The sequence below is a fragment of the Vicugna pacos genome, chromosome 4 (assembly GCF_048564905.1).
Source record: "Vicugna pacos chromosome 4, VicPac4, whole genome shotgun sequence".
NCBI classification, from domain to species: domain Eukaryota; kingdom Metazoa; phylum Chordata; class Mammalia; order Artiodactyla; family Camelidae; genus Vicugna; species Vicugna pacos.
In genome coordinates, this window is record NC_132990.1 from 41,860,050 (window position 1) to 41,886,456 (window position 26,407).

The 26,407-nt window shown below is 41.5% G+C and overlaps 1 protein-coding gene across 2 annotated transcripts in view; it reads left to right on the top strand.

The window, feature by feature from the left end:
- PCSK5 (proprotein convertase subtilisin/kexin type 5) overlaps positions 1 to 26,407 on the top strand; it is a 413,215-nt gene that overhangs the window by 28,174 nt on the left and 358,634 nt on the right. For both annotated transcript variants that reach the window (XM_072959607.1, XM_031677228.2), the window contains exon 2: positions 12,338 to 12,442. In XM_072959607.1, the coding sequence (XP_072815708.1) occupies positions 12,338 to 12,442 (105 nt within the window). The remainder of the gene's footprint in view (positions 1 to 12,337; positions 12,443 to 26,407) is intronic.

A 26,407-nucleotide genomic window follows, 5' to 3' on the forward strand; every position in this document is an offset into this window, starting at 1 on the left:
TTTTATGTGTTGTTGGATTCTGCTTGCTAATATTTTGTTAAGGATTTTTGCGTCTATGTTCATCAATGATATTGGCCTGTAATTTTCTTTTTTGGTAGTGTCTTTGTTTGGTTTTGGTATCAGGATGATGGTGGCTTCATAGAATGAGTTTGGGAGTGTTCCCTCCTCTTCAGTCTTTTGGAAGAGTTTGAGAAGGATTGGTATAAGTTCTTCTTTTTATGTTTGGTAGAATTCCCCAATGAAGCCATCTGGTTGTGGACTTTTGTTTGCAGGGAGGTTTTTTTATTGCTGATTCTGTTTTGCTTCTAGTGATTGGTCTGTTCCAAAGATCTGTTTCTTCTTGATTCAGTTTTGATGGATCTATGTTTCTAGAAACTTGTTCATTTCTTCTTGGTTGTCCAATTTTTTGCCATATAGTTATTCCGTAAGTTATTATTTTTCTTGGAGAAAATATTTAGGAGCAGGATTTCTGGTCATATAGTAAGTGGATGTCTAATTTTATGAGAAACCGCCAAACTGTTTTCCAGGCCTTCCCAGCAGCAGTGTCTGACCTTCCATTTACCTACATCCTCACCGTCACTTGGGATTGCTGGGGGTTTTCTTTTATTTGATCTATTTCAGTAGTTGTGTATCTGTGACATCTTTAATTAATGTAAGTGGCCAATAGCTGCCTATCGTGGCAGAGCCTTGGGAGCTATAAAAATAGGACCTAACCTCAAATCTGCCTAGATGGAGAACTTTGCACCAGGCTGGACACCTCACCCACTTTTCGTCGGCCACTGTGCCACAGATGCAGTTGCTTATTCCCTGTTCTGGGCCCTGTTTTAAGGTTACTGCCCTGCAAAGGTTAACCCTGCCAATCTCCAGGAAGGGCCAAGATGGGGACAAAAGGACAAGACATCTCTAAACAGCTGTTAGAAAAGACATGGAGCTTCTCTTCCCAGTAAGTTTTTAAACTGAGAGTGACAAGGCCACCAGCTGTCTTGAGCACACATAGGTTCTATCACATTAAGATGTGAGCTTAATGCTGTGAGCAGAACTTAATGCTCACAGCTTCTACCCTCAGAATCTTCCCTTTTAAGAATAAAACACGTCTTTTAAAATTCTGTAGTGCTCAAAATAGTTTCTGTTTACCTGTATTATAAAATATTGGAAATTCTGAATCTGGTTATACCAAATACATTTTTCTAAAATTTTGGGGGGAGGAGAATGGCTTTTGAAATAACTAAAGGAATAAATAAAAGAATAAAACATACCATTTACATTAGTGCTAAAATCCAGTTAATTATATACTTTCTGCTTTAAACTGACTTTGACTAATTAGATAGGAAGAATTGAATGCAGATCGCAGAATTCAGGGTGTGTTGTTCTATTTGTGCAGAATGAGATGGATGGATTAGAACAGTGGTTGTTCACCTGCAGAATCACTTAGAAAGCTTTTTGAAAGAAAATACTCATGCCTGGGCTTTAACCTAGAGCTTTATGTCAGAATCTCTAGGGTTGGCATTGGGGGAAACAAACATTTAGTATATTTTTTAGCCCCCATATAATCCTAATGTATAACAAGGGTTGATAATCATTGAATCTAGAGAAAATTTACCATTCCTGGGGTAATTCTAGAAACGTCACCCATCACAGTAAGTACTGTTTTCTGTTTGTTTCCATGTTGTAGGTGGAAATGCTTTCAAGTTGCAAGGGTGGTCAGTATTGAAGAGAATGATACAGATCTAAATGTAGGCTACATGTGCTTTTTCTCTCTAAGCATCTCTTGGACTTCCTTTGTGTGTGTGATGTGTGTCTTATAAGTAGGTGGAATAGCTTAAATATTAAACAATAAATTTCTTTTAGTGCGTCCATAAATTACTTACAGATGGTTTTTAAAAAAACTTTTCAAAAGAATAGCTGACTATAAATAGCACTAATACATGTTTTTATCTGAGGAATATTGTACCAGGAATATTTTACATTAAGGACATAATTATTCATTTTGGGTAAAAATGGGTTGAAGAAAATAAAAGCCAAATACCATTTACAGTTCATTCTTTAATAACTGACAAAAACATATTACATGTTGGATGTTGAACCCAATCCCTATCTGTGATAGACTAATAGGAAAAATTACTTGAGTGCTCTTGGGAGAAATATTCTTATTCAGTAGAGAAGATGTTAATTTCAAATTTGCAGTTGACACAGTGGGGTTGTCAGAGTCAAATCAGAACATTATCTGCATCTTAGCAGGGTCTTTGTTTTGTTCACTCTCTCTGCAGTGTCTTTGGATCCGTGCTTGACATAGAGCACACACAGTAAATAAATGGAAGTGAGTGTATGGAGAAGAATATATGACATTCAACATTACACAGAAATGTAAATTTCTATCATTTCCATTTAAGAAATTAAAATATAGACTGGAGGAGAACCAAATTAAAAAGGGCTTGCTTCTGAGGATTTATTCAGCCGGCCAAGTTCATTCTGCTAAAAATACGTCCATTTTAAGCTACTTCTAGTAAAAGTCCATTGCCCAGGGAGGTCACGGGATCATGGACTCCACTGTAGCTCCAATGTACCTAGACTTAAGATGTGTTATGTTCTGGCACCACGTTTTCTGGGAAGGCATTACTGATGTTGGTGTGTCTACGAGGAGCAGCTGAAAACATGGAAAAACTCAGATGTCCAGCCAAGAAAAGGGAAGTCCCAGTAGGGACATGTTCCCTGACTGGCACACAGGAGAGGGACGACCCTCTTGGGTTGGCATCACGGGCTAGGATTGGATTTAGACTAATGATCTGGAAGAACTTCCTAACAAATGGGCTGCCTCAGGCAATGCAGTGCTCTGTGTCTGAAGTTTGAAGATTGGATTCCTGAATTCAGTGGGGAAGGTCAGATCCAAATCCTGTTAAGGGATTTTCCAACTCTGATATTCTGTGATTTGTTTTGAGGCAAATCTGTCCTGTGTGAATAGTAGGGTAGACTGTAGGTTTCTTAGTTGAACCTGGAAAAATATGGTGCTGTTTTCTCTGCCTGATGTTTCCTTGATGACATTGTTGTATCTGTTTCTTGCTTGCTTGGCATTTGTAGTCAAGATGTTTTTGATTACTTGCTTTTAAGGTGAACTATAGGAACCTAGATTCTCCTATGCTCTGCTGATCAGCTAGCTTTAGAATAAAATAATAAGGCCTCACATTGGTGAGGGCAAAGAGGTGGGATGGGGTGGGGATATTTGAGTGTGCACATTGAATCACATATAGTGAGAGAAAACCGTTTGAATACATTTTAAATAAAAATCAAAGTGCTCTGGTTAGAAAAATCTTAGATTTTTTGGAGTCAGACTCAGACACTTCCTCACTTGGGCATGTGACATAGCCTCTCCCAGGTTTGGACTCAGTTTCCTTCGCAACAATGTTAGGATAATTCTCCTTCATTTGCAGGGTTGTTGGAAAGATTGGAGATCATTTAGGGCAGCATCCGTAAGTGGTAGCTCTTGTTATTTGTAGTATTAATGACACAGTGGCTTTGAATAAACAGTCCACTCCCTGGTTCTTTTTTGCAGGGCAAGTTGCTTTATCTTGCCTTTCAGCTCATTTTGAGGGTTGAGCAAGAGAATGCTAACACAGTGCTGCGCAGCGTGCTGGGCTGATACAATCACTATTACGGTATTGGTGCAGCTGCTTTGAAATTGATAACTGATACCCACAGAGGCCTGACAGTTATGAAGAATAAACGGGCTCCAAATACAAATTGTCTGGTTTCATTTCCTTTGCTTTTCATGGATATCCACTGCAGGATTAGTTCTGCCTTGTGTTAGTTTCCCATTGCTGCTGTAACACATGATCACAAATTTTGTGGCTTAAAACAACGTAAGTTTATTATCTTTCAGTTCTGGAGGCCAGAAGTCCTAACCTAAAATGAAGGTGTCACCGGAATTGCGTTCCTTCTGGAGATTCTAGAGGAGACTTACCTCCTTGCCTTTTCCGGTTTCTAGAGGCCATTGGCATCCCTTGGCTTGTGGCTCCTCCCTCCATCTTCAGAGCCAGCAACAGAGCTTCTTCAAATCTCTCTCTCTCTCTCTCTTTTCCCTCTCTTTGTTTCTCCCTCCCCCCCTCCCCATCTCTGCTTCCATCTCTCTCTCTGACCTCTGCTTCTCTCATCACATCTCTCTGACTTTGCTACTTCCCTCTCCTAAGGACCCTGGTGATTTCTTTGGGCCCATGCAGATAATCCAGGATAATCTCCCCATCTCAAAATGCTTAATTTAATCACAGCTGCAAAGTCCTTTCTGCCATATAGGAGGACATATTCATGGCTTCTGGGGATTAGGAGATGAACATTTTTAGGGGACCATCATTCAGCCTGTCATATGCCTGCATATCTTAGAAAGTTGCTTTAAAAATCATAAGAGATTCTACGTCTTGAGCATCTGCCTGAAAAAAGCGTTGCTGCATATCTTAGAAAGTTGCTCTAAAATCATAAGAGATTATACATCTTTCCTTGCACCTCCTGATTAAAAAGAGAAATTCAGTGCTTTTGCTCTGAATTCATGTACTCTGATTTCATGCTCTGAATTCATGTACTCTGATTTCATTCTCTGAAGAGCTGACTGATGGACTTCAAACTAAAGTAGAAGGAAGACATTTTTTATATCATTGTGTGGCATTCTGTGGCCCAGTACAGCAGCATCCAAGATGCTTGGGGCCAGGTGTTGCACTTATTAAACTTAGAATGCGCCTTGAACTTCAAGGTGAAGGGGTACCTTAAAGATACTTTCCCGCCTACACAAAGTCACTAATGTAAGCTCCCAGGGGTCAGTGGCAGAGCAGGAAGTAGAGATCAAATCTCTTGTCCCCATGGAGGACAGGAATGAGATTGCTCTTACTCTCAAAGGTAACTTGTCAACGCTTTCTTTTTCGCATCTACTTAAAGTAGGTAGACGTATCCCCAGAAAACATCCCCTCAAAGGTACAACTCTTAGGAACACAGTCTTCTGGGAAATTGTTTTAAACTCATTCTTGTAAACCTTTTCTTTTAAACATCTTTCAGGGTAGTTAAGAACATGTGCTCTGAAGTTAGGCTGCCTGGAATCAACCTGAGCTTGGCCCTTTCCTAGCTGTGTGGCTGGCCCTAGGCAAATTCTCAAACTCTGTGAGCTTCTGTTTTTGTGCCTGTAAAATGGAAATCATGATACCTACTTCCTGCTACTGTGAGGACTCAGTGCAGTAACGCCTGGCCCTTAGTTGGTGCTCCATAAATATTAACAATTCATCAGATTTCTGCATTTGCTTGCCTTCTGATTTAATATTTGATGAATTCAGCAGCCTTGTTACACATCACTTTGGTTCAGTGAGTCCAAGAGGTCATTGACTTTGATGAAATAAGAGTAAAGGCGGGCTTTGGTGATTATGTGGTTGTTGGTAGTAAATTCTTAATTTTCAGATAATGTTTACATGTGATAATGCCATTCATTCATTCAGCATTTAGTAGCATGAAGTGTACATTACATTATATATTAATGTTATATCACAGAAAGGGTTATAAAGAGATGAACAAGAAACCTTCCCTAAGATTTAAAGACATGCTCACTGTTGCTTTGATTTCCTTAAGAGCGGAGGCCATTCATTCATTCATTCAAACATTTATTGGGTAAGCCTGGCACTGTTAATGGGAGCTAAGGCTAATCCAGCAGTGAATAAAACAAAAACTCCTGCCCTATAGAGCTGACATTCTAGTAGGGGAAGACCAACCATAAATGGGACAAGTAAAGAGAGTATATAACATGCTAAGTGGCGTTAAGTGTTAAGGGGGAAAATAGATTAGGGAAGGGGGAATAGGGTGGAGGGGGAGAAGACAATTTCAAATAGGGTGGTCAGAGACATCCTCCCTGAGAAGGGAACATTCTAGCAAAAACCTGAAAGCAGAGAGGATGTGAGTCATAAAGATTTCTAGAAGAGCATTCCAGGTGGAGGAAAAGCAGATGCAAAGGCCCTAAGTTTGGAGTGTTCTTGGTGACTTTGGGGAAAGCAATCATGGCCACCTTCTTTTTTATTCTCCTTTGAATGTTTTAGGATCTGGAACACAAAAGGCAAATAATTACAATGCTTTTTATATTCTCAGGGATGTACAAAGGAGACATCACAGTCAACATTTTAATGAAAGGAAAACAGTATATCTGGGCATTGCCTCTGTAGCTTTCGGTCTAAATAGAATTTAGCGAGCAGGAGTTTCAGACTTTTCAACTTCGGGCATTTGAAAGAGGTTGGTCGGCAAGAACAACGGTCTTGGGAACTTGGTTCCTCCCCAGCTCACCTGAGAAGGGTGGGAGGAGATCTGAGCTGGAGAGCCTCAGGTAACTGGGTTCTTGTGGTTCTCAATCTCTGAATCATTCTGCAGATGGGAAAAAGAACCAGAAATCAACAAAGGAGAGTTTGCAACTATTGAAATTACTGTTACTGAGGTATAGTTACATACCCCCCAGTGTAGCCATTTTGGGGCAAGGTTGGATAAGTGTCGACAAATGTATATACCTTGTAGTGTGCTGATAAATACTAACCAAGTGACTTTTCAGAGAAAAAATAAGCCCTGATTTGTAGCCTTTGCCCATTTTTCCTGGTGTGTAAATGTGTCCCTCATTATTGATGTCAAGTCATCAATGTGATGTCACTGAACAGGATGTGGAGAAAAGGTGCCATTGGATCTTGCAAGCCTACTGTGAGCTGGTCCCAGCAAGCTGAGCATTGACCACTGATGTAATTACCACCACAATCATGGTGCAGAACATTCCCCAAAGCCAGCATTTCTCTAGGCTTTTCCTTAGGTTATCACTTACCTGTTTGCTATCATGATAAGAGTAACTATCCTAGAATTTCTTCTCAATGGAAACATACAGTATGTACTTTGTGTCTGCATGGTGTTTTGACATTCATCCACATAGTTGCATGCACTAGTAGCTTGTTCTTTTTATTGCTGGGCACTCCATTCTATGGCTGTACCACCATTTATTTATCCATTCACCTGTTGATGGATATTTGCATTGTTTCCAGTTTGGGGCTATTCTTAAGAAAAAGCCTCTATAAATATTTGTGTATGAGTTTTGTTTGGAAATAGGTTTTTCATTTCTTGTGGGTAAATACTAAAAATGAAATGGCTGGGTTATGAGGAGGATGCATGTTTCCTAAGAATTACCAAACAATTTTCCAAAGATGTTAGACCACTTTACACTCCCACTAGCAATATATGAAAATTCTGATGCCCTATGGTCTCGTTACAAATTGGTACTGTCTGCTTCTTAAATTTTAGCCATTTTGGTGTGGGTATAGTGCTATTATGATTTTAATTTGCATTTGGGCATCTTTTTGCATGCTTATTGGCCATTTGCATATCTCCTTTTGGGAAATGTCTGTTCAAATTTTTGCCCATTAAGAATTTTATTTGTATACTGAAGGTAAATAAGTTTTCAAAAGAAAGTACAGAATTTGGAGAAATCTGTAAGTTGGAGAGTGCAGAGGGGAAAACAAGACAGACAGGAAGCTCAAGAGAGCTGACAGGTTCATCGAGGTGGCCACAGCCTGTGATCTCGGCAGTTCTTAACCAGGGTAACTAGCTCTCCAAGTCTGCCGGCAGCTGACCCAGTCTAAGCACTGAAAGGTCCTGTGTCTTTGTTAACACATCAGTCCTAAGCAAACCAGCACGGTTGGTCCTATAGAATTATCTGTAAGGAATTTGCAAACTGTATGCCTGAAGTCATTAGACCAATGAGGGTTTTGCTGCCAGCAGAGGCGAGACTGTTAGTGTGAATGAATTCTGAAAGGCCACAAGCTCCTCACCAGGGGCCAACTCAGTGTAAAATATTGGTCTTCTGGCTCCCAGCCCTCTGCTCAGAAGTCCGTAGCTCACTTGTGACATAAGAATTTAGGGACACTGGGAAAGTTCTCTCCTACTGCCAGAAGAAGAGAGAACAAACAGAAACCTCCAGTGATTGTTTTTTTTTTTTTTTTGGACAATGATTTGTTTTGAAATTACAAGTACTGTGAACTCATTTATTTGGCTTAATGTTTTAAATTTTCTAATCAAATGCACTTGTGCATGGAAGAACCAAGATATTTTCTTACTAGTCATTTACACTTTAGTGTAAAAGACTATATAAAAAGCCTTTCCTAAGAACACAGTTTGGTTTGAGAAAAAGTAGTGATAGGAAAGTTCTGGGTGCCAGGGTGAGGGGGCTACCACTAGGGAAGAAAAAGAACAAACATTTGACAGAATTGGGAATGAGTGATGAAATTCATCGACTTAGTGTTGTGTATAAGGTTTGTGTTGCTTGGCAGAGAAGTGTATGTAACTACACAGAAGAGGAGAATAAGAGGGTCAAGAGGGAAGGAATTATTTCCCTTCCTTTGTGTGGTGCTAAGGAAGAGGTTGAGCTTTGATCTATCTATTGATTTTATGTTTTGTATACTCCTATAGCTCTTGACTCATTTATAAAATGTCCCTGTGTTAGTTATGTCTTGTACCTTGTTTTAGCCATTGTTGCTACTGTATAACATAATCACAGTCATCTTTTGTTTTACATCACCCTGGAGGAGCTAGATGGAGTGTCTGGTTATAGATAATGTTACTGCTCTGTTTTCATACACTGTCTTTCTTTTGAATAACTCCCAACATATTATGACATTTTTCTTTCTAATGATTATTAAATGTCCTCAGCATGCACAGTGCTGTTGAAAGGATATAAAAGACACAATTCCCTCCAATAAGGGACATGCATATTAACAAATGAGAGATATAAACATCCTTTTATGTATATGTGTATATATATATATGTGTACATGTATGTATATATATATAGTTTCTGGGAAGTTTTTTTGTTTGGATGAGGTAGAGTAATTGAACTAATGCACCTGCTCCATAGCTGTTGTATTGCAAAAAAAAAAAAAGCTGTGTGAGCTTACAGCCTTCAGAACCACAACCCTGGCATAGTTGGTCCTTCAGTTACAATTAAACCATTGTTGCTGAAATTAGCCTTAATTGAATAGCTCTGTGATTTTCATCCAGGCGTCTATTATGATTCTGTGAGATGGTGTAATAGAGGGAGCTGGCCTGGGCTGGGAGTTTTTCAGACTTCGGACTTGAGGTGAGACATGAAGGGTGAGCAAGAGGAAGCAAGGTGGAGGGGATGGAGGTAGGGGAGGAGGCCGCAGGGATTGGGAGCAGCAAGCCCGATGCTGTCAAGGAACTGAAAGAAGGCCAGTGTGGCTGGAGTCCAGAGAACTGCAGGCAGATGTGACTTGCGGTGAGGCGCGAGAGGGCGGCGTGCCGATCACGCCTGCGCTACAGGTCAGGGTAGGATCATGGTCTTTCCTCTGTGAGTTAGGTGGGTCCTGTGGACTAGTTCCTGGCACAGCATAGATGCTGATATGATACAATGATGGTAATGTACTTTAAAAACTATATTATGAACTAATATTAAATATTACTACTTATTTTAAGAGTGAAGGGAAGCCACTCAAGGATCTCCTTCATGAAGTATCCTGTGTATATAAACATACATGTAACATAGATTCTTCCTTTTTCTCTCCTACAAAAATTGGGTTGTATTATATGCTTGTTTTGTACCTGTATTTTTTTATCATTTGCCCACTATATTGGTTATCAATCCATTTTACGTTTTAGTTCATTTAGAACCAGTCACCTGGTGATGACAGCTAGTTGTTTGCATTCTTTTGCTTTTTACAAGATTGGCTCTAACACCCATTCTTGGATGTATGTGGCTCGATCTGTACACTCTATTTTTAGAAGTGGAAAATATAGGTCAAAGGTTAAGTACTATGTCTAATTTTACTGATGTTACCAAGTCACTCCCCAAACGCTTGTCCCACAGTATGCTCTTTACCAATCCTGGATAAGCTGCCTTTGTGCCTACATCCTGGCCAAACATACATCATTAGCCCTTTTTGATTTTTGCCAATGAAATAAGGGAAGTGAAGAGATGATACCAGGGTAGTCCGAGGGGAATCCTGACCAAGAGACAGAGGTGAGGGACTAATTAGAGGATAGGAGGTGAGAGAAGATAGGATTTAAGTTTAAATTTAGATGTGACACTCATAACTTTCTGCTACTTACTGTGTGGCAGGCAAGGGCCTGACCAGCAGTGCCCCTGTCAATCCTTCTAACCACACTAATAAATGCTATTACAAACGATTCCTAACTTGATAAGGAACCACAAAAGACCCCGGACAGCCGAAGCAATCTTTTGTAGGTCTCTTTTTTTTCTCTTTCTTCTTTTTGTTATTATTATCCCCCATTTGACTCTGATGCCCAGTCTCTGTCCACTGTACCTCCCATATCCTTATTCGTAGTTGAGGAAACCAAGGTGTTAAGTGAGGTATCCAAGATCTCAAAACAAGTTTAGCTGGACAAGGATTCCATTTCCCAACTCTGCATGCACTGCATTGGGCCAGGGTTCTGGTCTGTACCATTGAAGCCACAAAGGATCTGAATATATCTTCAGGGTGCATTTCATCCACAGTTTGAGTTTAATAGTTGAGTTGAATTCACTCATTTCCTGTAGTAGAAGAGGTTTTGTCATAGTTGAATGGATATGATCTTACACATACTTCATTTTTCACACAGTCAGTACGTTCTCTGGAAAGTTCTTCCTCAGAGATTCTCTGTTTCTTTCCACAAGAACTACTGTATTTACCCAAGGAGCATTCTTGATAAAAGCTCCGTGAGATAAAAGCCCTAAGCTCCTTGGGATTTTAAGATTTTCTGATAAAGGATCATGCAGCCCCTCCTGAATGCTACCCTTAGTCCTCTGGAGTCTTAAAATTGGCCTGTAAATCTCTCCTGGAAACGCTCTTGGAGACTGGGGCTGGCATCCGTGCCCTCTTCCTCATTGTTTTCTGCTGCTTCAGAATTCAGGATCACTGAGATGACAGGTTTCAGCTAGGATTTCCTCATTTTCCACTTGTTTCAGAGTCCAGGATCTCTTAGGGGCACATCTGGGCAGTTTCCACTTGAATCAGAGATGAGACACTAAAGACTTTCAAATTTAATGATTATAAGAAGCATTCAGTTAGAACATAAATCCCCAGTGAGGAGGTAACTCCTAAAGGGCATAGAAATTTTGTTGATCCTCCTTATTGGAAGGGTGGGACGGTGACTGAGAATGTGATGAAAAGATAATAAATAAACCTTTTGTGTAGGAAAAGGTATAACTTTTTTTTTTTAATTAAAAAAGTCTAACTTTTGAATTGTGCTCATTGGAAGATGTCCTGATGATGGTTATCCTTTTAGGGCAGAGCAATGGTGTCCTGGAGAAATAGCCCCCAAATGTATTTGCCCAAAGCAAGTGAAGTGTCAATGTGTTAAAGAATGAAATTTGAGAGCTGAGGTGATTTTAAACATTAACTGACCCAAAGTCCAATTTTATAGAAAGGAAACTGAGGCATAGTAAGTATATGTGATTTAGCCAAGAAGACACTTCTGTTGAGTTTCAGCTGAGACTAGAACCAAGCTCTCCTGTCTTCATTCGTTGTGTGGTTTAATTTCCGTTATGTGATCCGCATTTTATAATCTGCTGAGAGAATATGTCAGTTGTGTCAGTTTGTTTTCCTAAAGTGGACAAGGACTTATTTTTACAGCTGTCTTAAATAGACCTAACTGCTCTTAACTAAAGAAAGGTTCATAAATAAGAAGACTAATATGTTAAAAAAAAATGGTTCTGATAAAATGGGTTGAGTGATTTTTTTCCACAGGAAGCTTAGCTGATCGGTAGGATGTGTGATCTTTGTTTTGTTTTAGAAATTGCCCTTTCCACTTTTAGGTTTGCAATCAATGAATAAGGGCTATGTATTTACACTGTTTACTGAAGTCAGGAAACTAAGTAATGTTTTCTTTGTGAATGATCAACTGCTCAGGGCTTGTTTCAAATTAATGATATAAATAATCTAACAAGGTCTTTCAGTGTACAGTCCTTAGAGCAAACAAAATGCAATGTGTTTTTATAACCAGATAGCTATTTGATTTTTTTTCTCTTTCCCACATTTGGATATAGATTGATATAGAATTACTTAAAATGCTGCATATAAATTAAACATTAAGAGGGAGATACAGAGAGGCTAAGCTGCCCCATTATAATCTTCAGTCCCTGCCTCAAGGACACTGCATCTCATATCACATGTCCTTCTTTTGAAAAGTGATCACCAGGGTTCAAGTAACATTTAAGCATAGCAGGCAACTGCATAATTTATGAGCCGTTTCTTGGTTTGTTTTGTGTTCTTAGATGAAGGAAAACAGAAGACTTTTCTTATGTTAGCTCTCTCTTACTCTTTCCTTCCTGCCTTTGCAGATCGGGGCCCTGAAGGACTACTACCACTTCCACCACAGCAGGACGATTAAAAGGTCAGTTCTCTCAAGCAGAGGAGCCCACAGTTTCATTTCAATGGAACCAAAGGTAAGAAGAACCAGTTGGGTGGGGACCAAGAGGCAGAGCTTCTGCATTTTTCATTGGTAATATTACACTAGGAACTGGTGACTAGCGTGAAGGCTTAAATTTCGAGAGCTGTCACACTGTCCTTTAGTCCAGTGTCTTCGCCTCTTCTTCAGACAAAAATCGGCAGTAGCTTGATTTTTATGGAAGTGCCCTTGCTATCCCAGTTGAACAAGAGCTCAGGGTTATCCGAAGTAGGAGCTGTCATGGAGAAATGAGAAGGAGTTTGGGCGGGGGAGCAGATGGAGGTTGATTCAGAAGCATTGAAGGGTTAAGAATACCATGCCATCTGCCTGTTTGCATGCTGATCTGATGTTCTATCCAGGCTTCATCGAGGATCTCTTCCAGGACCCTGAGGTCAGACCCCAGGTCACCACGAATCCTTGCCATTTCAGTTGGCATTGCTAGAGCCATGCCATTGGCAGCCCAAGACCTAGACAGTGTCTGACCAGGAGGGATTCTGAGCATGGAAGGGTTGAAGTCTGGCTGCTTGTCTTGGGGCCTCATCAGGGGTCTTTCTTGCACATCGCCTGGACCCTAATCCTTTGGGATTGTACAGAAAACATACCCCTGGAGAACCTGGCAGGACATAGATGTTGAGGTTCTCCCGATCCATTTTAGAGAGGTGGGGTAGCTTTGAAATGGGACATAGGAAGCTGGCAGGTGTTAGGGGAAAACAGACTAATAATTGGCAACTAGAACTCTGAGAATGAGTGAGCTGTCTGTCCTTATTAAGTTGGAGGAAAGGGTTAACTGTGACAGAGAACTGCTTGACTTTCCAGATGTGCTGAGTCAAGAGAAGGAGAGGGTGGCTGTACCAGCCTGGCCAGGTTCCTCCATGGGCTCGCTGTTCACTATCTACTGGCTAGGAAGGGTGATTTGGGTTTACCATTTGAACTCATTTTTCAGTAAGTTGGTCGTCAAGTCTCTACCACTGAGCATAGCAATCTCACCTAGAGATTCCTTGAAAATTGTTTTCCATATTAAAGCAAAAATGCCCTTCTTTACATTAATATGCGAATCAGTTTTGCACCTTGGAGCCCTGCGCTCTGTAATGTGCCATAGTTCACCTTCATTTTGTTCTGGAATGTTATCACACAGCACTCATGACTGAAATTGTATCTTGGTGGTGAGAAAAAGCACATTTGTTGTTGGGCCCAATTTTCTGTGGGTTATAGGCACGTCCCTGTCCCCTAATACTTAACACCCTGGCGGCCTGTGGATTATGTATGTATATTTTCTTCCCCTTCATCTCTATTCTGAATTAAATGTTACTGGGAAAGCAGTCTGTGAGGATGTTCTGCAGCTGCTGAAGTTTTTGAAGCAAAGTCACGTTTCTCATCTGTTCGCTTTTTTGAAGCGTTCTTTAACTTTGGTAATTAGGATGATTTTAATTTCAGACCTGATGTGCGTAGTCAATGTGACTTTGAAAAACCGACTGCTGATTGGGATGGGAGGTAAGAACAGAACTGGATATGGAGCTGTTTCCATCCTCCACGTCACCTTGGGGAGAAGCTTGCTCTTCCCTTCTGATCTCCGTGCCTCAAGTACCTCATGCAGGACCCAACAGAGACCCTGGATGCTGGGACACATGGTGCCTGGCACGTATGTCCTTCCTCACCCAGTCCAGAGGAACAGGGCGGTTTCAGGCCAGCCCTAGGGTGCCTGTCTGATTCCCCTCCCTCCTCAGTATGAAGAATACCCAGGTAGGACCGCATCTTACTCCTCATCCTGATGCCGCCTGCCCCTCATTCCCGCCCAGCTGTTTATACAATTCTACCGGCTTTGCAGATGGAGTACCTCAGATTGGGGCTCTCTCTCAGCTTCTTTCAGACATTTCTTAAAGCTCAGTCATTCCCTCCATTGGCCATTTCTTGAGCCTCTGGTATCTGTCAGGCCCTATGTCAGGCTCTGGGGATTTGGGGATCTGGTGGTGCCCTCAGGGAGCTCACTGCCGTCCCCCACAGTAGCTTTCAGGGAAACACAAAGACACTGCAGTGCTTCTCAGTGTTGAGGCTGGAGGGACAGAGGAAATGGGGGTTGGCTACATTCCTCCTCTTTCTCCAGCTTCTTGAAAAGCTCGGGCCCACTTAGGTTAGATTTCCTTTCTAATTTCAGAAAACTTTATTTGCAGAGAAGTTGCAGAAGCATCATGAAGAATTCCTTTATTCACTTCCCGGGTCCCCCCAGTGTTGGCGGCTCCGTGTTGCACTGTGCCATCCTTAATCATGTCCCCCTTCTTGTGTCTGTTCAGATGCACACACATGTATCTATTTTGAAAATTTGGATCCAAATTGCAGACATGGTGGCCCTTCTTTACGTACTTCACCATGCATTTCCTAAAACCACAGACGTTCTGTTACATATCCCAAAGTACAAAGTTAATATTGTGGTTAAGTCTGGATATTAACATTGACTCAGCATTATTATCTAATGTACAGATTTTATTCAAATGTTACCAGTTGTCTCTTTTCTGGGCCAGGTTCACATTAGTTGTCATGTGTCCCATGTCCCCAAGGGAGCCTCTGTCACAATTCCTGCTGTTTACCTTTCTTTTTTTCTTTCACGATCTAGACTGTTTTGAGGGGTGCTGGCCAGTTATTTTGTAGACTGTCTTTCAAGTTGGGTTTGTCAGAATCTACATGATTAGACTCCCGTTTGGCAGGAACCCCGGGGAAGTGCTGTGTTCTTTCCAGTGCGTCAAATCAAGAGGCACATGGCACTGATTTGTTTCATTACTGGTGATTTTAACTTCGGTCCCTTGGTGTCTGCCAGGTTTCTTTACTTTACATACGATTTCCCCCTCCAAATTAATGGATGTTTTTGTGGAGGAGATACTTCCTGTGGGCGGACTTTGTATTTTTCACTCCCAGCAGCCCTCACTGGGAGTATGCAGTGTCTGCGTGACGTGCTTCCTCGGTCAGGTCTCCTTCCCTTTCATCATGGGTGTGAGTGTGGTGGGTGATTTGTGTGCCGGAGTGGAGGCACATTTGTGACTGGGGGGGTGGGACCGTGTAAAATGGCTGGGTGGAAGACACTGGTGGTACGTAAAGTTATTTTTGTTCATCCTCTTCTCCAGAAAAGGAAAACACACACGGTGAATTGCAGGGAATGCACACACTCAACAGATCCTGGCTTTTACTTGATGTTGTAAATTGCATGGCTCCTTCTTGCCCCTGCTTTTGTTTTTACTTAGAGGGTTCTAAAGAGGGAAATGCAAAGTAGCAGCATTGTCTAAGAACAACCCTCCTGGTGCTAAGAAAATTCTGTGGTCAGTTGGGCCACATGAGCCCAGAGAACAGGAATAGCCTGGGTTCCCATATGTTAACATTATGTTATGATTAGCTTTTTAAATGACAGGGATTCATGGACTTCTAAGATAGCATGCTATACAATAATAACACAGTTCTGTGCAAAAGTGTTGGGACACTATTACAGCAGTCGGAAGGGTGTTCTTGACTCACCAGCTTTTCATCCAAAGACCTAAGCTAAATTTGAGAAGCAGCAGTCTTGAATTAACATTCTCAGAAACCTCTCATTAATCTGTTTAGAAACCTTTGCCAGCCCTGTGGCACTTTGGTCAAGGAGTGTGTTATCTGTAGGAGCTTTTTGGAAGAGAAGTTCTTTCTGGTTCTTTAGCTGCCCGTGCAGACTTGGGCAGGGGTGGAGGACATACTTTTCTTTCATTCTTCTCCTTCTTACCCAGAACAGAAAAACCAGAATCCTACATTTCTCATCAGTGTAGACTTGTAAAAGTAAAAACCATAAACTATGCATGTCCCGTCCACGTGTAGTTAATATGCAAGCACAGCTTCTGCCTTTGCCTGTTAGGTTTTATCTGCAAGAGTCTGTCTGGTCTTTGAATCTCTTCTCTTTTCCTGTCTTCAGATATATTTATAGATCTATTTTATCCAAATCTAGGCTAGAATCACCTCCTGCTCTGGGGTCAGGGATGTGTACCTCTCCTGTCTTGTGTTTTCCTTCAGTTCATCTTATCAGCCCGCTACCTTGTATGGCTGTGTATTTCGATTACAGAAAAACTGTTGCTTTGCTGTAATTTATTGTGGAATCATAGGCTCCTCAGAATTAGACTTATCTCTTCCTATCCAGTGCTTGCATACCCTCCATTGTGCTCCTAAAAGGATTTTTCTTTTACATCTGTTAAACATGCCCAGTGACAGAGAGCTCAGTAGTAGACAAAGCAAACTGTTCTGTAATTAAAGAGATACACTATGCTGAGCTAAAATATGCTCACCTGTAACTTCTACCCATTGGATCTCCTTTTACCTTCCAGACTTACACCTAGCAGCTCTTTAAATATTTGAAGCCCCTCGCTCAGTGTCCTGGATCAGCACTGGTTTCTTTGCAAATGCGATCCCTCTGTAAATGTGGCCCAGAATTAAGCTCAAGGTGTTAACTTATAGAGATATTGCCCATTTGTTGCATTTATGCATAAGCCATTTCCTCTAAAGAACATTTTAGAGCTGAGCATTCAAGCATTGTATAGTGAACAGCTACAGGGGTGTAGGAAGAGGGCAGGAAGGGAGGAGTGGAGTAATTGGAGGTAGTTAGCAAGATCAGATGAAATCAAAACTGTGGAAGAAGAAAGGTGAGTTGGTAAGGTCAAGTTCCTTACTAATCTCAGTTGGTACCCGTCGTGTCCGGGACTTGAAGATCATGTCGAGTGAAGGAAGAGAACAGGAGTACTTCACTGTGCGTAATGTTCCTGTTCCTAGAACGTTGTACAGATCTACTTCTTATCAGTCAAACCCCTTTCCCCATGGATTCACTTTGTAATTTCAGAATGATTTGATCTTCGCTGCTGATCGATATGTAATTGATCCACAAAGACCACTAGCACGTTAGTTAACTCCTTTTCTGAACTCTGAAACAAACCATTTCTACGTTGTTTGCACGCACCTGACCTGCCAGGGGACCTTTGGAGGTAGAGCAGTCTTATATAGTTAGAAATACACGCTCAGAGGTGTCTGAGTTGTCTCGCCTGGCTCCCGTGCATGAATCGCAGCCATGCCTTTCCAGCGGTAAGATTCCTTGTGTCCTGGTGCAGCGTCAGAATTCATCCCACCTGAGCCCCAGTGCTTTCTGTTCTGGCCACCGTTCCACTTCCGTTCCCCCCACCTGCCCCCATTCCCACAGGTGCTCCTGTGGGCTGTGTGCTTTGGCCAGTTAATTTTCTGCTTTTTGGTTTTAAATGTGATAATAACTTAAGGGTTTGACTTTCTTCTGTGAAGTACAGTCTTATAATAGAACATTCCTGGACTTGTACTCAGCCGGCCACGTGGGAGAATCCCGAGCGTGCTGAGAGGGGCCAAAGGGGTTGTGTTCTTGGGGCAGGAACCCGAGGCTCTGTGCTCTTCGCATGTCATAACCGTGGTGGTCGCACATTGGTCTCTCAGCATCTCACCAGTGGATGAAAACGGGTACCAGATATCTTGAGAATGCCGTGAATTCTTCCAGAAGCAGTGTGGGCTTGAGTCTGATGGTGAGCAGCGAGGACGTGGACTGGTGGTCAGGAGGCATCTTGGGGGACTCTCTTGGTCTGGGCTACCTTCTTTAACCACTTTTCGCCAGTTATAAAATGTGGCCCCTCTAGCAAATTCCTGTCTTTGCCTTTTGAGAGCATTTCTGTCCCTTTGGAAACCCCACTATGGACTGTGTATACCCCTGGCAGAAGCATTTCAGCCGTAAGTTTGCAGTGTTTGTGATGTATGTATGTATGTAGGTAGGTATGTATGTAGGTATGTATGTATGTATGTATGTATGTATGTATGTATGTTTGTTTTAGTCTAAAACCAAATTGACAAATCTCGTTTCCCACAGCAGAGCATTAAGTGACTTGTTTTTTGGGGTTTTGTGTGTGTGTGTGTGTGTGTGTGTGCGCGCGTGTGTGTGGAGGGGATGTAACTAGGTTTATTTATTTAATTTTTTTTTAATGGAGTTACTGGGGATTGAACTCAAGACCTTGTGCATGCTAAGCACATGCTCTACTACTGAGCTACATCCTCCCCTAAGTGACTTGTTGATGGGATTCTGGGATATTTCTCGCAAGTCAAAAGGGGAACCAGGAAAAGACAAAACTTCAGGAGAGTATAGCCAACATGGTAAGAAGTTTTGTAAAGACACTGTAAGTTTTATTTATTTAATTAATTAATTTATTTTGGGGGGAGGATGGATTTAAGTTCATTTATTTTTTATGATTTTAAATTTTTTCCATTTCTTAATTGAAGTATAATTGACAATGTTGTGTCAATTTCTGGTTACAGCATAATGTTTCAGTCATACATATGCACATATATTCTTTTCCATCTTCTTTTTCGCTATAGGTAACCATAAGATATTGAATATTGTTCCTTGTGCTAGCTATTGTGGTAACATTTATAATGGCAAGAGAGCTAGGAGTGTAGGAGAGACGGGAGGATCATGTGGGTGCAGATCCCACAGCATCCTCTGCCTTCCCTTCTTTTCTGTCTTGTTCTCTGGTCTTCTAGTTCCCTGGTTGGTCAGATACCAGAGTGTCAGATTGTATGTTGCTGGGTTATCTGATGGGAAAGTTTGGGTCATGACCCAGATCCCTTACAGAGAGGAATGAATTAAAAAAAAAAAAATTCTCAGCTACTTTGGACAAGTTGCCAGATCTTTACTAGAGAGCATTTATTTGGCAGTGCTTCATTTTGAAAGGTTATAAACTCACATGCCCACTGTGGAGGGTAGATAACAAGAATAAGTCGGGCCAGATTTCAAATCACTGGGCAGAGGGCAGAGTGGAGGCCCCGACTGTGACGGGGCAGCTGATACTCTCCCGCATCGCGTCGGCAAGCTGGCCCCGGGTTGTCAGTACAGAAGAGCCGGCGCGTCTGGATTTTTACAGAACATTTCCAATTTAAATGTTGGCATGTCATTTGAAAATTTACACATATTCGTGTGAAGAAAGAAAATGCATCCGAGGGGCATCCCAGTTTGTGACGGCGAGATGGGCTGTGTCGGGAGAAAGCGGTGGGCAGGGTGGGGCAGGCAGGAAAGGCAGAGCTCAGCACCTCCGCAGCTTGGCCTCTGGCTTCCCTTCACTTGGACGCTGGTTTCTGTCTGTCAGTTCTACTCCTCTGAGTGGCTCGGTCTGATTTTTCTGTGTCTTAGTCCCCAGACTGGAGTACGAAGATCTTGTAGGCATGAAAAGTAGGCTCAGGGCGCTTGAGTTCTGAGGCAGAGGCTGCTGTGTGGTGAGGACAGGGTGGGGAGCGCCTTCTACCTCTTGTGCTTTGCCGAGTTTTCCGCTCACACCTGGTGCTGCACTGAAACAGTCTCAACCAGAAGTGAAGGCTGGAGGAAACAGGTTAAGACAAAAGAACAAACCGCAGATAAAGTGATGCTGGTAGAAACAGGAAGAGGGATTCGATAGGGCAAGGGGAGGGTGGATTGTGGATCTTGTGTAAACCACTTTAACCACCTGAAGGAAAGGTACAGGTGTAAAATCTTTATTATTTTCTTAGTTTACGTAGTAATTCTAAGGTGTCAGATTCTAGAACAGTGAGATGCGGGGTAATGACAACATTCTGAATTTCTGGATAAGTCTGGTCTCAGTTCAGGTTGCTTATGATGGAATGCCATAGACTCAGTGGCTTATAAACAACAGAAATTTACTTCTTCTAGTCCGAGAGGCTGGGAAGTTTCCAAGATCAAGGGGCTGGTAGGTTCAGTGTGTGGTGAGAGTCCACTTCCTGGGTCATAGACAGCTGTCTTTGGAATAAAACCCGATTTTTCCTTAATGATCTTTAAGGACCATCATTATCTGGCCTCTTCCTACCTCCCCGAGCTAGTCTTTGAAATGCCCCCTTTTTGCTTATCACTCACAGCCACATTGACCTTTTTCTATCTCTCGAAACACTGAACTCTTTCCCTCTGCCTGGAACATACTTCCTTTGGTCTTTGCATGATGGATATCTTCTCATTCTTCACATATCAAAGCAAATGCCACCACCTTTGAAGGCCCTTCCACAGTCATCCTTGCTAAAGTAGACCCTTAATCTCATCCACCTGGCTTGTTTGGCTTGAACATGCTGAATTTTCTCTTTGTTGCCTGTATGAATCCAAACCCATATTGTTTCTTCATTTAATTCTTGTTGGGTTTTCCCTTATAAGATAAAACAGTAGGGGCAGGAGCCCCATGCATCTTAGTAACTGTGGTGTTCCCTTGACCGGGAATAATATTTGGCACATAAAACCATCAACAAAGAACGAATGAATGATATTAAAAATTAACTTTTATAGGAAGATAAATGATAGAGGTAATTAAAGCTGGGTGCTGGAATTTTCTCTTAGTTCCCTCCAAACTCAGATCGCTTTATGGTGACACACACAGTACTGCCTCATTTTAGTGCAGACACGGGGACATCCAGTTGGAGATACACTTTCATAAAATGAAAGAGGCATTGACTAGACTTGGGGCATTTGGATTCTGGTCTCAGCTTTGCTACTGGCTCAGGTCGCTATTAGCGTGTCACTCCTCCCTAGGTTTATTTCACTTGTAAAATCTCGGAGCCAGTGAGCTTTTTTTTTTCTGATGTTCATTCCAATCCATCAGTTACCATCTTGAACTGATATCACTTGTGATTTTGCTGTTGATCCACGTTGCCCATCAGATGTGCCCTTCTCATATTCTCTGTTCTGATGTCTTTCCAGACTTCTTCCTCCTACCTTTCTCCCCAATACTTTGGATATTTCTTAGCACATTCAGCTCTCCCCCAGACCCTGTTTTACCTGAAAGAGTGAATTTTGCAATTAGACTTGAGATGAACCTGGTTAGTCTTGAGACAGATAGAGGCTTTGCCTATCCAGCAGTGCACATGATAAACGAGGAGCAAGTGACGTTGCTTCTTTGTTCTCGCAGTGCGTACCTCTCACTGACACAGGCGTATGATAACGAGAACAGTAGTTATTATTACTGACGTTCATGAATTCCAGAAGGCAGTTCTGAATAACAAAACGTACTTGATACAAGTTCTTTTTTAAAAAAAAATTTTATTGAGTTATAATCATTTTACAATGTGGTGTCAAATTCCAGCGAAGAGCACAGTTTTTCAATTATACATGAACATACATATATTCATTATCACATTTTTTTCTGGGAGCTACCATAAGATCTTGTATGTATTTCCCTGTGCTATACAGTATAATCTTGTTTATCTATTCTACATTTTGAAATCCCAGTCTGTCCCTTCCCACCCTCTACCCCCTTGGCAACCACAAGTTTGTGTTCTATGTCTGTGAGTGTTTCTGATTTGTATTTATGTTTGATACAAGTTCTTCTAAAGAATTGAACACTTCATGTGGTTTTTGGAGAAACGGAGCACCTTTTGAAATGACAACAATAGAACAAAATTTTAAAAGCTTGCCATGGAAATTAGAAGTCAGAAATACATTGGGAGGGCTGTGGGGTTGGTGGGTAGGAAGTGGGAGATAGAAGAGGCCAAAAATAAAATCAGATCGAATCAAGGGTGGACACAATTAGGAAAATTGTTGGTGGAGTGTAGGTTCTTTTCTAATTTGTTGGCAAAGCTAAGCAAGCATTTTCATGTGTAAGTTTTCAAGCCTAGGCTGTGATTATGAAAAAGAAGTGAAAAAGTCGAGCAGAGGGAGCCGGTGAGGAACAGGGCTGTGTCCTTAGGGCAAATTTATGAAGCCCCAGCTCAAGGTCAGCCTTTGCTCTGAAAGGAATGTTCCAATAATGTCCCTCAAGATGTGGACAAGCTTTTCAGACGTACTTTTTAGACCAGTAGGAAGCCCGTTTTCAGAGAGAAATGGCAAAGATGGAGACTTCTTGAAGGACTGGGAGAAAATGGAGTCATTCCATAACACAGGGAAAACTGAAGTCTCCCAGGAATGAGGTAGCGTGGAGAGTTGCCTGGAGCTCAGCTGATCATTCATGTGCCTTCTCTACGGGTGACTTCGAGAGCTTATTGTGTGTAAGGTCCTGGGCTGGATACCAGGGATAAAACTGAAGAAGCCGACCTACCTAGTCATGTTCTTTATACAGTTTGCCATCAACTAAACCTAAAGTCCAGGCTTCAATTCAGAAGACCTAGTTTTCAGCATTGGTGTCTGTCCCCAAATGCAATTCTGGCAACACTGGGAAGCTGAGACTTTTGAAGGCATCAATTAATGCTGTTGTCAAAGCTTTCCATTGACACATTTCGAGCTTTTATTTGTACCAAGAGCTGGCAGATAAAAGAACACGGTTTTAACATGAGGATGTTCCAAAGATTGTGTGGACCATACATACTTCTGTGAAAATAAATGATTTGTTGTTTATCTGACATGCAAATTTACAAGGGTTTCCTTTGTTATTATTTGGTATGTTTGGCACCCCTAATTTATACCGAGATCATTTTGAGATTATAATTAGGAAAAAGCATACCAGTACTGAGACATTGGTACCTATAGACACCAAAGGGAGAGCTAAGGGTCAAGACTGACCAAGTCCTGCTCTCCCACGACAACAGTAAATCCAAGCTCCTTATGTCATGAAGTGTTCCTCGAAAAAACACTGTCACTACATGGGAATGTGCTTAGAATAATCACCATTTATTTTACCATGTATATATGTTGGGACATTTAGATTGGTTCCCCAGTCTACAGTAGTGTCTGTAATCCAGCCACTGAAGTCCCCTTGCCCCAACCCAGGCTTATTGCTTTTTTGTTTGGTGGACAGTCTCTTTCAGCCCCTTGTAAAACATTTCACAAACTGGTCTTGATTCCAAGAGATAAAGCCAATTTCCTCTGAGACTGAACTCTGGATACCTGACCCTTAAACCTCTATCATGAAGGGTGTGTGTGTGTGTGTGTGTACCTGTGTCTTTGTGCAGGTGGATGTCACTACAGCTAACCTGGGAGCTGCCACAACAAGGGCATTTGAAATGAAAGCATCTATTTATCAGCCTTCTGATCAGCTGTCAGCTTTCAGATCGTGTGATTATAGGCAAAGCCGCACAATTTGCAGGTCTGTAGATTTTGGAAGTTTTGAAGCAGTCTGGTTGTAGCAGTGCCCCTTCACAAGAGAGCACCTCCATGTCAGAGGCATCGTTCTAACCAGTAGCTTTTGTTAACTGATAGGAACAGGATCGGAAGTCCAGCCTGGCATGGAACCCGAGACAGCTGAATTACCCTGAGAGGGCAAAGGCTCCACACGTGGCCCTAAATGAAGATAAGATGAATCACCAGTACAATGAGCTGGCCTTTTCCAGTTTCATGACTTTCCAGCTCCGATCTTGGGGAGCACTGGGGTTACATCACTGGGAATAAAAATTAGCAAGTTTGGTCTTACGCACCAGTCCTGGCACCCTGCATTGTGAATTAGTGCCATGGCAGGGAATTAGGAAGCCATTCTGTAAGGGTTGGTTTTTCTCTTATCACCAGTGATAAGTAGAGCTCCTGGTCAGCCTTGTGAGTCTAATTTAAGTTTGTAGTTGAGCAAACCCTGTGAAGGGACAGGCACAGCTCTGCATTTGTGGTGTAATTTACAAGCTTTGATACTGAACAATATGTTGCATGACTAGGAAAGGATCATCACAGGAAAAATGACACCTCACAGCTTCTTAAGTGCTCATAGGAAATGTTTTTATTAAATCCTTTAAAGCCCTCATTGTATTGTGTATATATTTCAGTTCTCTAGAATTGACTGTTTTCCCCATTTCATTATGATTTTCAAACATACAGCAATACGAAAGAATATAAAATAAACACCCCTATGCTTATCATCCAGAGTCCACCAGTAACATTTAGATACTTTTTAAGTCACATATCTATGCACCTATTCATCTTTATTCATCTGTTTGTCCGTCTAATTTACATATCTGTGCCCCTGTCCATCTTTATTCATCCATTAATCCATCCAATTTTTTGATGCATTTCAAAGTAAATTGCAGATATCAGTTCATCCTCCCCCCCCCAAATACTTCCACATGCATGTCATTAATCTATTTGTTTTCAGGTCTTTTTTTGAGAGGGGATATGAAATTTACATACAGTGAAACTCACAAGTGTTAAATATATAGTCTTTGAGATTTGACAAATGCATACACATGTGTGACCTGAACCCCTTTCAAGATACAGATTACTCCCATCACCCGTAGGCTTCCCTCAAGCCCTGTCCCAGTCATCTCACCCAGAGGCAGTCGCTGTTTGATTCTTCTCCACCATAATTTATTTTTGAAAGGCTGATTTTTAAAAATTAAGTTATAATTTATGGAGTAAAAATTTGTCCTTTCTGGTGTAAAGTTCTGTGAGTTTTGATGAATGTACACAGTTGTAGAACCACCACCACAATCGAGGCAAAGATCAGTTCCATCACCACCAGAAACTCTCCTGATTCCTTTATAGTCATTCCCGTCCTCCACGCCCAGTTTCTGGCAACGATTGATCCTGTCCCTTTAGTTCTGTCTTTATAGTTTTGCCTTTTCTAGAATGTCATATGAATGGGATGAGAATAGTATGTAGCCTTTAGAGTCTAGATTCTTTCACTTAGTGTAATGCACTTGAGATTTCATGCATGAGGTTGTGTGCATCAGAGGTTTGCTCCTTATAGCTGAGTGGTGTTTATGGTGTGGATAGACCACAGTTAGGTTGTATCAGGTTTTGGCGATCATGAGTAGAGATGCTATACACTGAATGGAACATGTTTTTAAGCCAGCTCTGAGGTGAATTTGCACTATCCAGGTTTTGGTGTTCATTTGTAAATTCCTGATCCATATCAGACACAGGACAGATGCACAGTCAAGGGTAGCTCGAGTGTGAATTATACGATTTGGAAGAAAACTGTTCAGTTACTTCACTCCTATGAAATTTGCAGCTTGTAAATCCAAGTTGTCGGTATTCATTACACTACATACTGCGTTTTGACTTTGGGCACCTGAGAAGAATATCATTAACTGTTTGAATGTCATAGTTTAAAATGTCTGTCTCATGGGTGATTTTTTTTTTCTCAAGTGGGTTTGGAGCATTTTTCTTTCCCAGGCAGGGCAAGTATTTCAATTTTCCAGTCTCATCTCAGAAGCACGTATAATCCACCTTGATGTTCTGAGCACCAAGGGCAAAGATTTGGTGGTGAGGAAGCAAGAAAAGTGAGATCGGGGAAAAAGGAAATGGGAGAGGGGAGGGCTCCAAGAAGCAGTAACAACCACCGGTAAATATTTCATTGCGTTGCTATGTGGCAATGGTTATACCAGGTCAGGTTGCTTCACAGTAAGTTCGGCTTGATGCAGGATTTAGTTAGCTGAGAGACTGATGAGGGGATGAATTTCACTGTAGGACTGTGCTTTTGTTTTGGTCAGAGATCCAGTGCCAAATGTAAGAAGCCGTTGCCAGGTGCCTACTGGGATGAAACCTGCTTGTCTCTTCTTGCTTCTTGCATTTTCTGTGAAAGCAGAAGCGATTTGGTAGTTTTATTTACATGCATGCATGTGTATGTGTGTGTGCTTTTATAAGATAGTTGGAAATAGCAAAAGAAAAAAAGATGCTTGCTTTATTCATTTACTCACTTATTCAACAGAATGTATTAAGCATCTATCAAATCCCCACACTTTGGAAACTATAAGTCAGAATAATCAGACCTTAGTAAAAGAAAAAAGATTTGCTGTGTGGTTTTGTCACTATTATAAGAATTAAGGGTAGAGATGAAATTTTACTTACGAGCCTGAGTAAAGTCCTGTGGAGATGATAAGCTTCCTTCCTTCAAGGTGAGAATCAAGAAGGAAAGAGTGTTACAGAAGACTGTATTTAGCATCAGGCTGGAAGGTGCTAAACTGATATACTTCAAATAGGACTGCAGGGACACTACAGGTCATCTGAGTAGGTTAATAATTGGTAATTGTATGGCTAAATAGTACATGGAAACGTAGAAAACCAAGTGATTTTGCA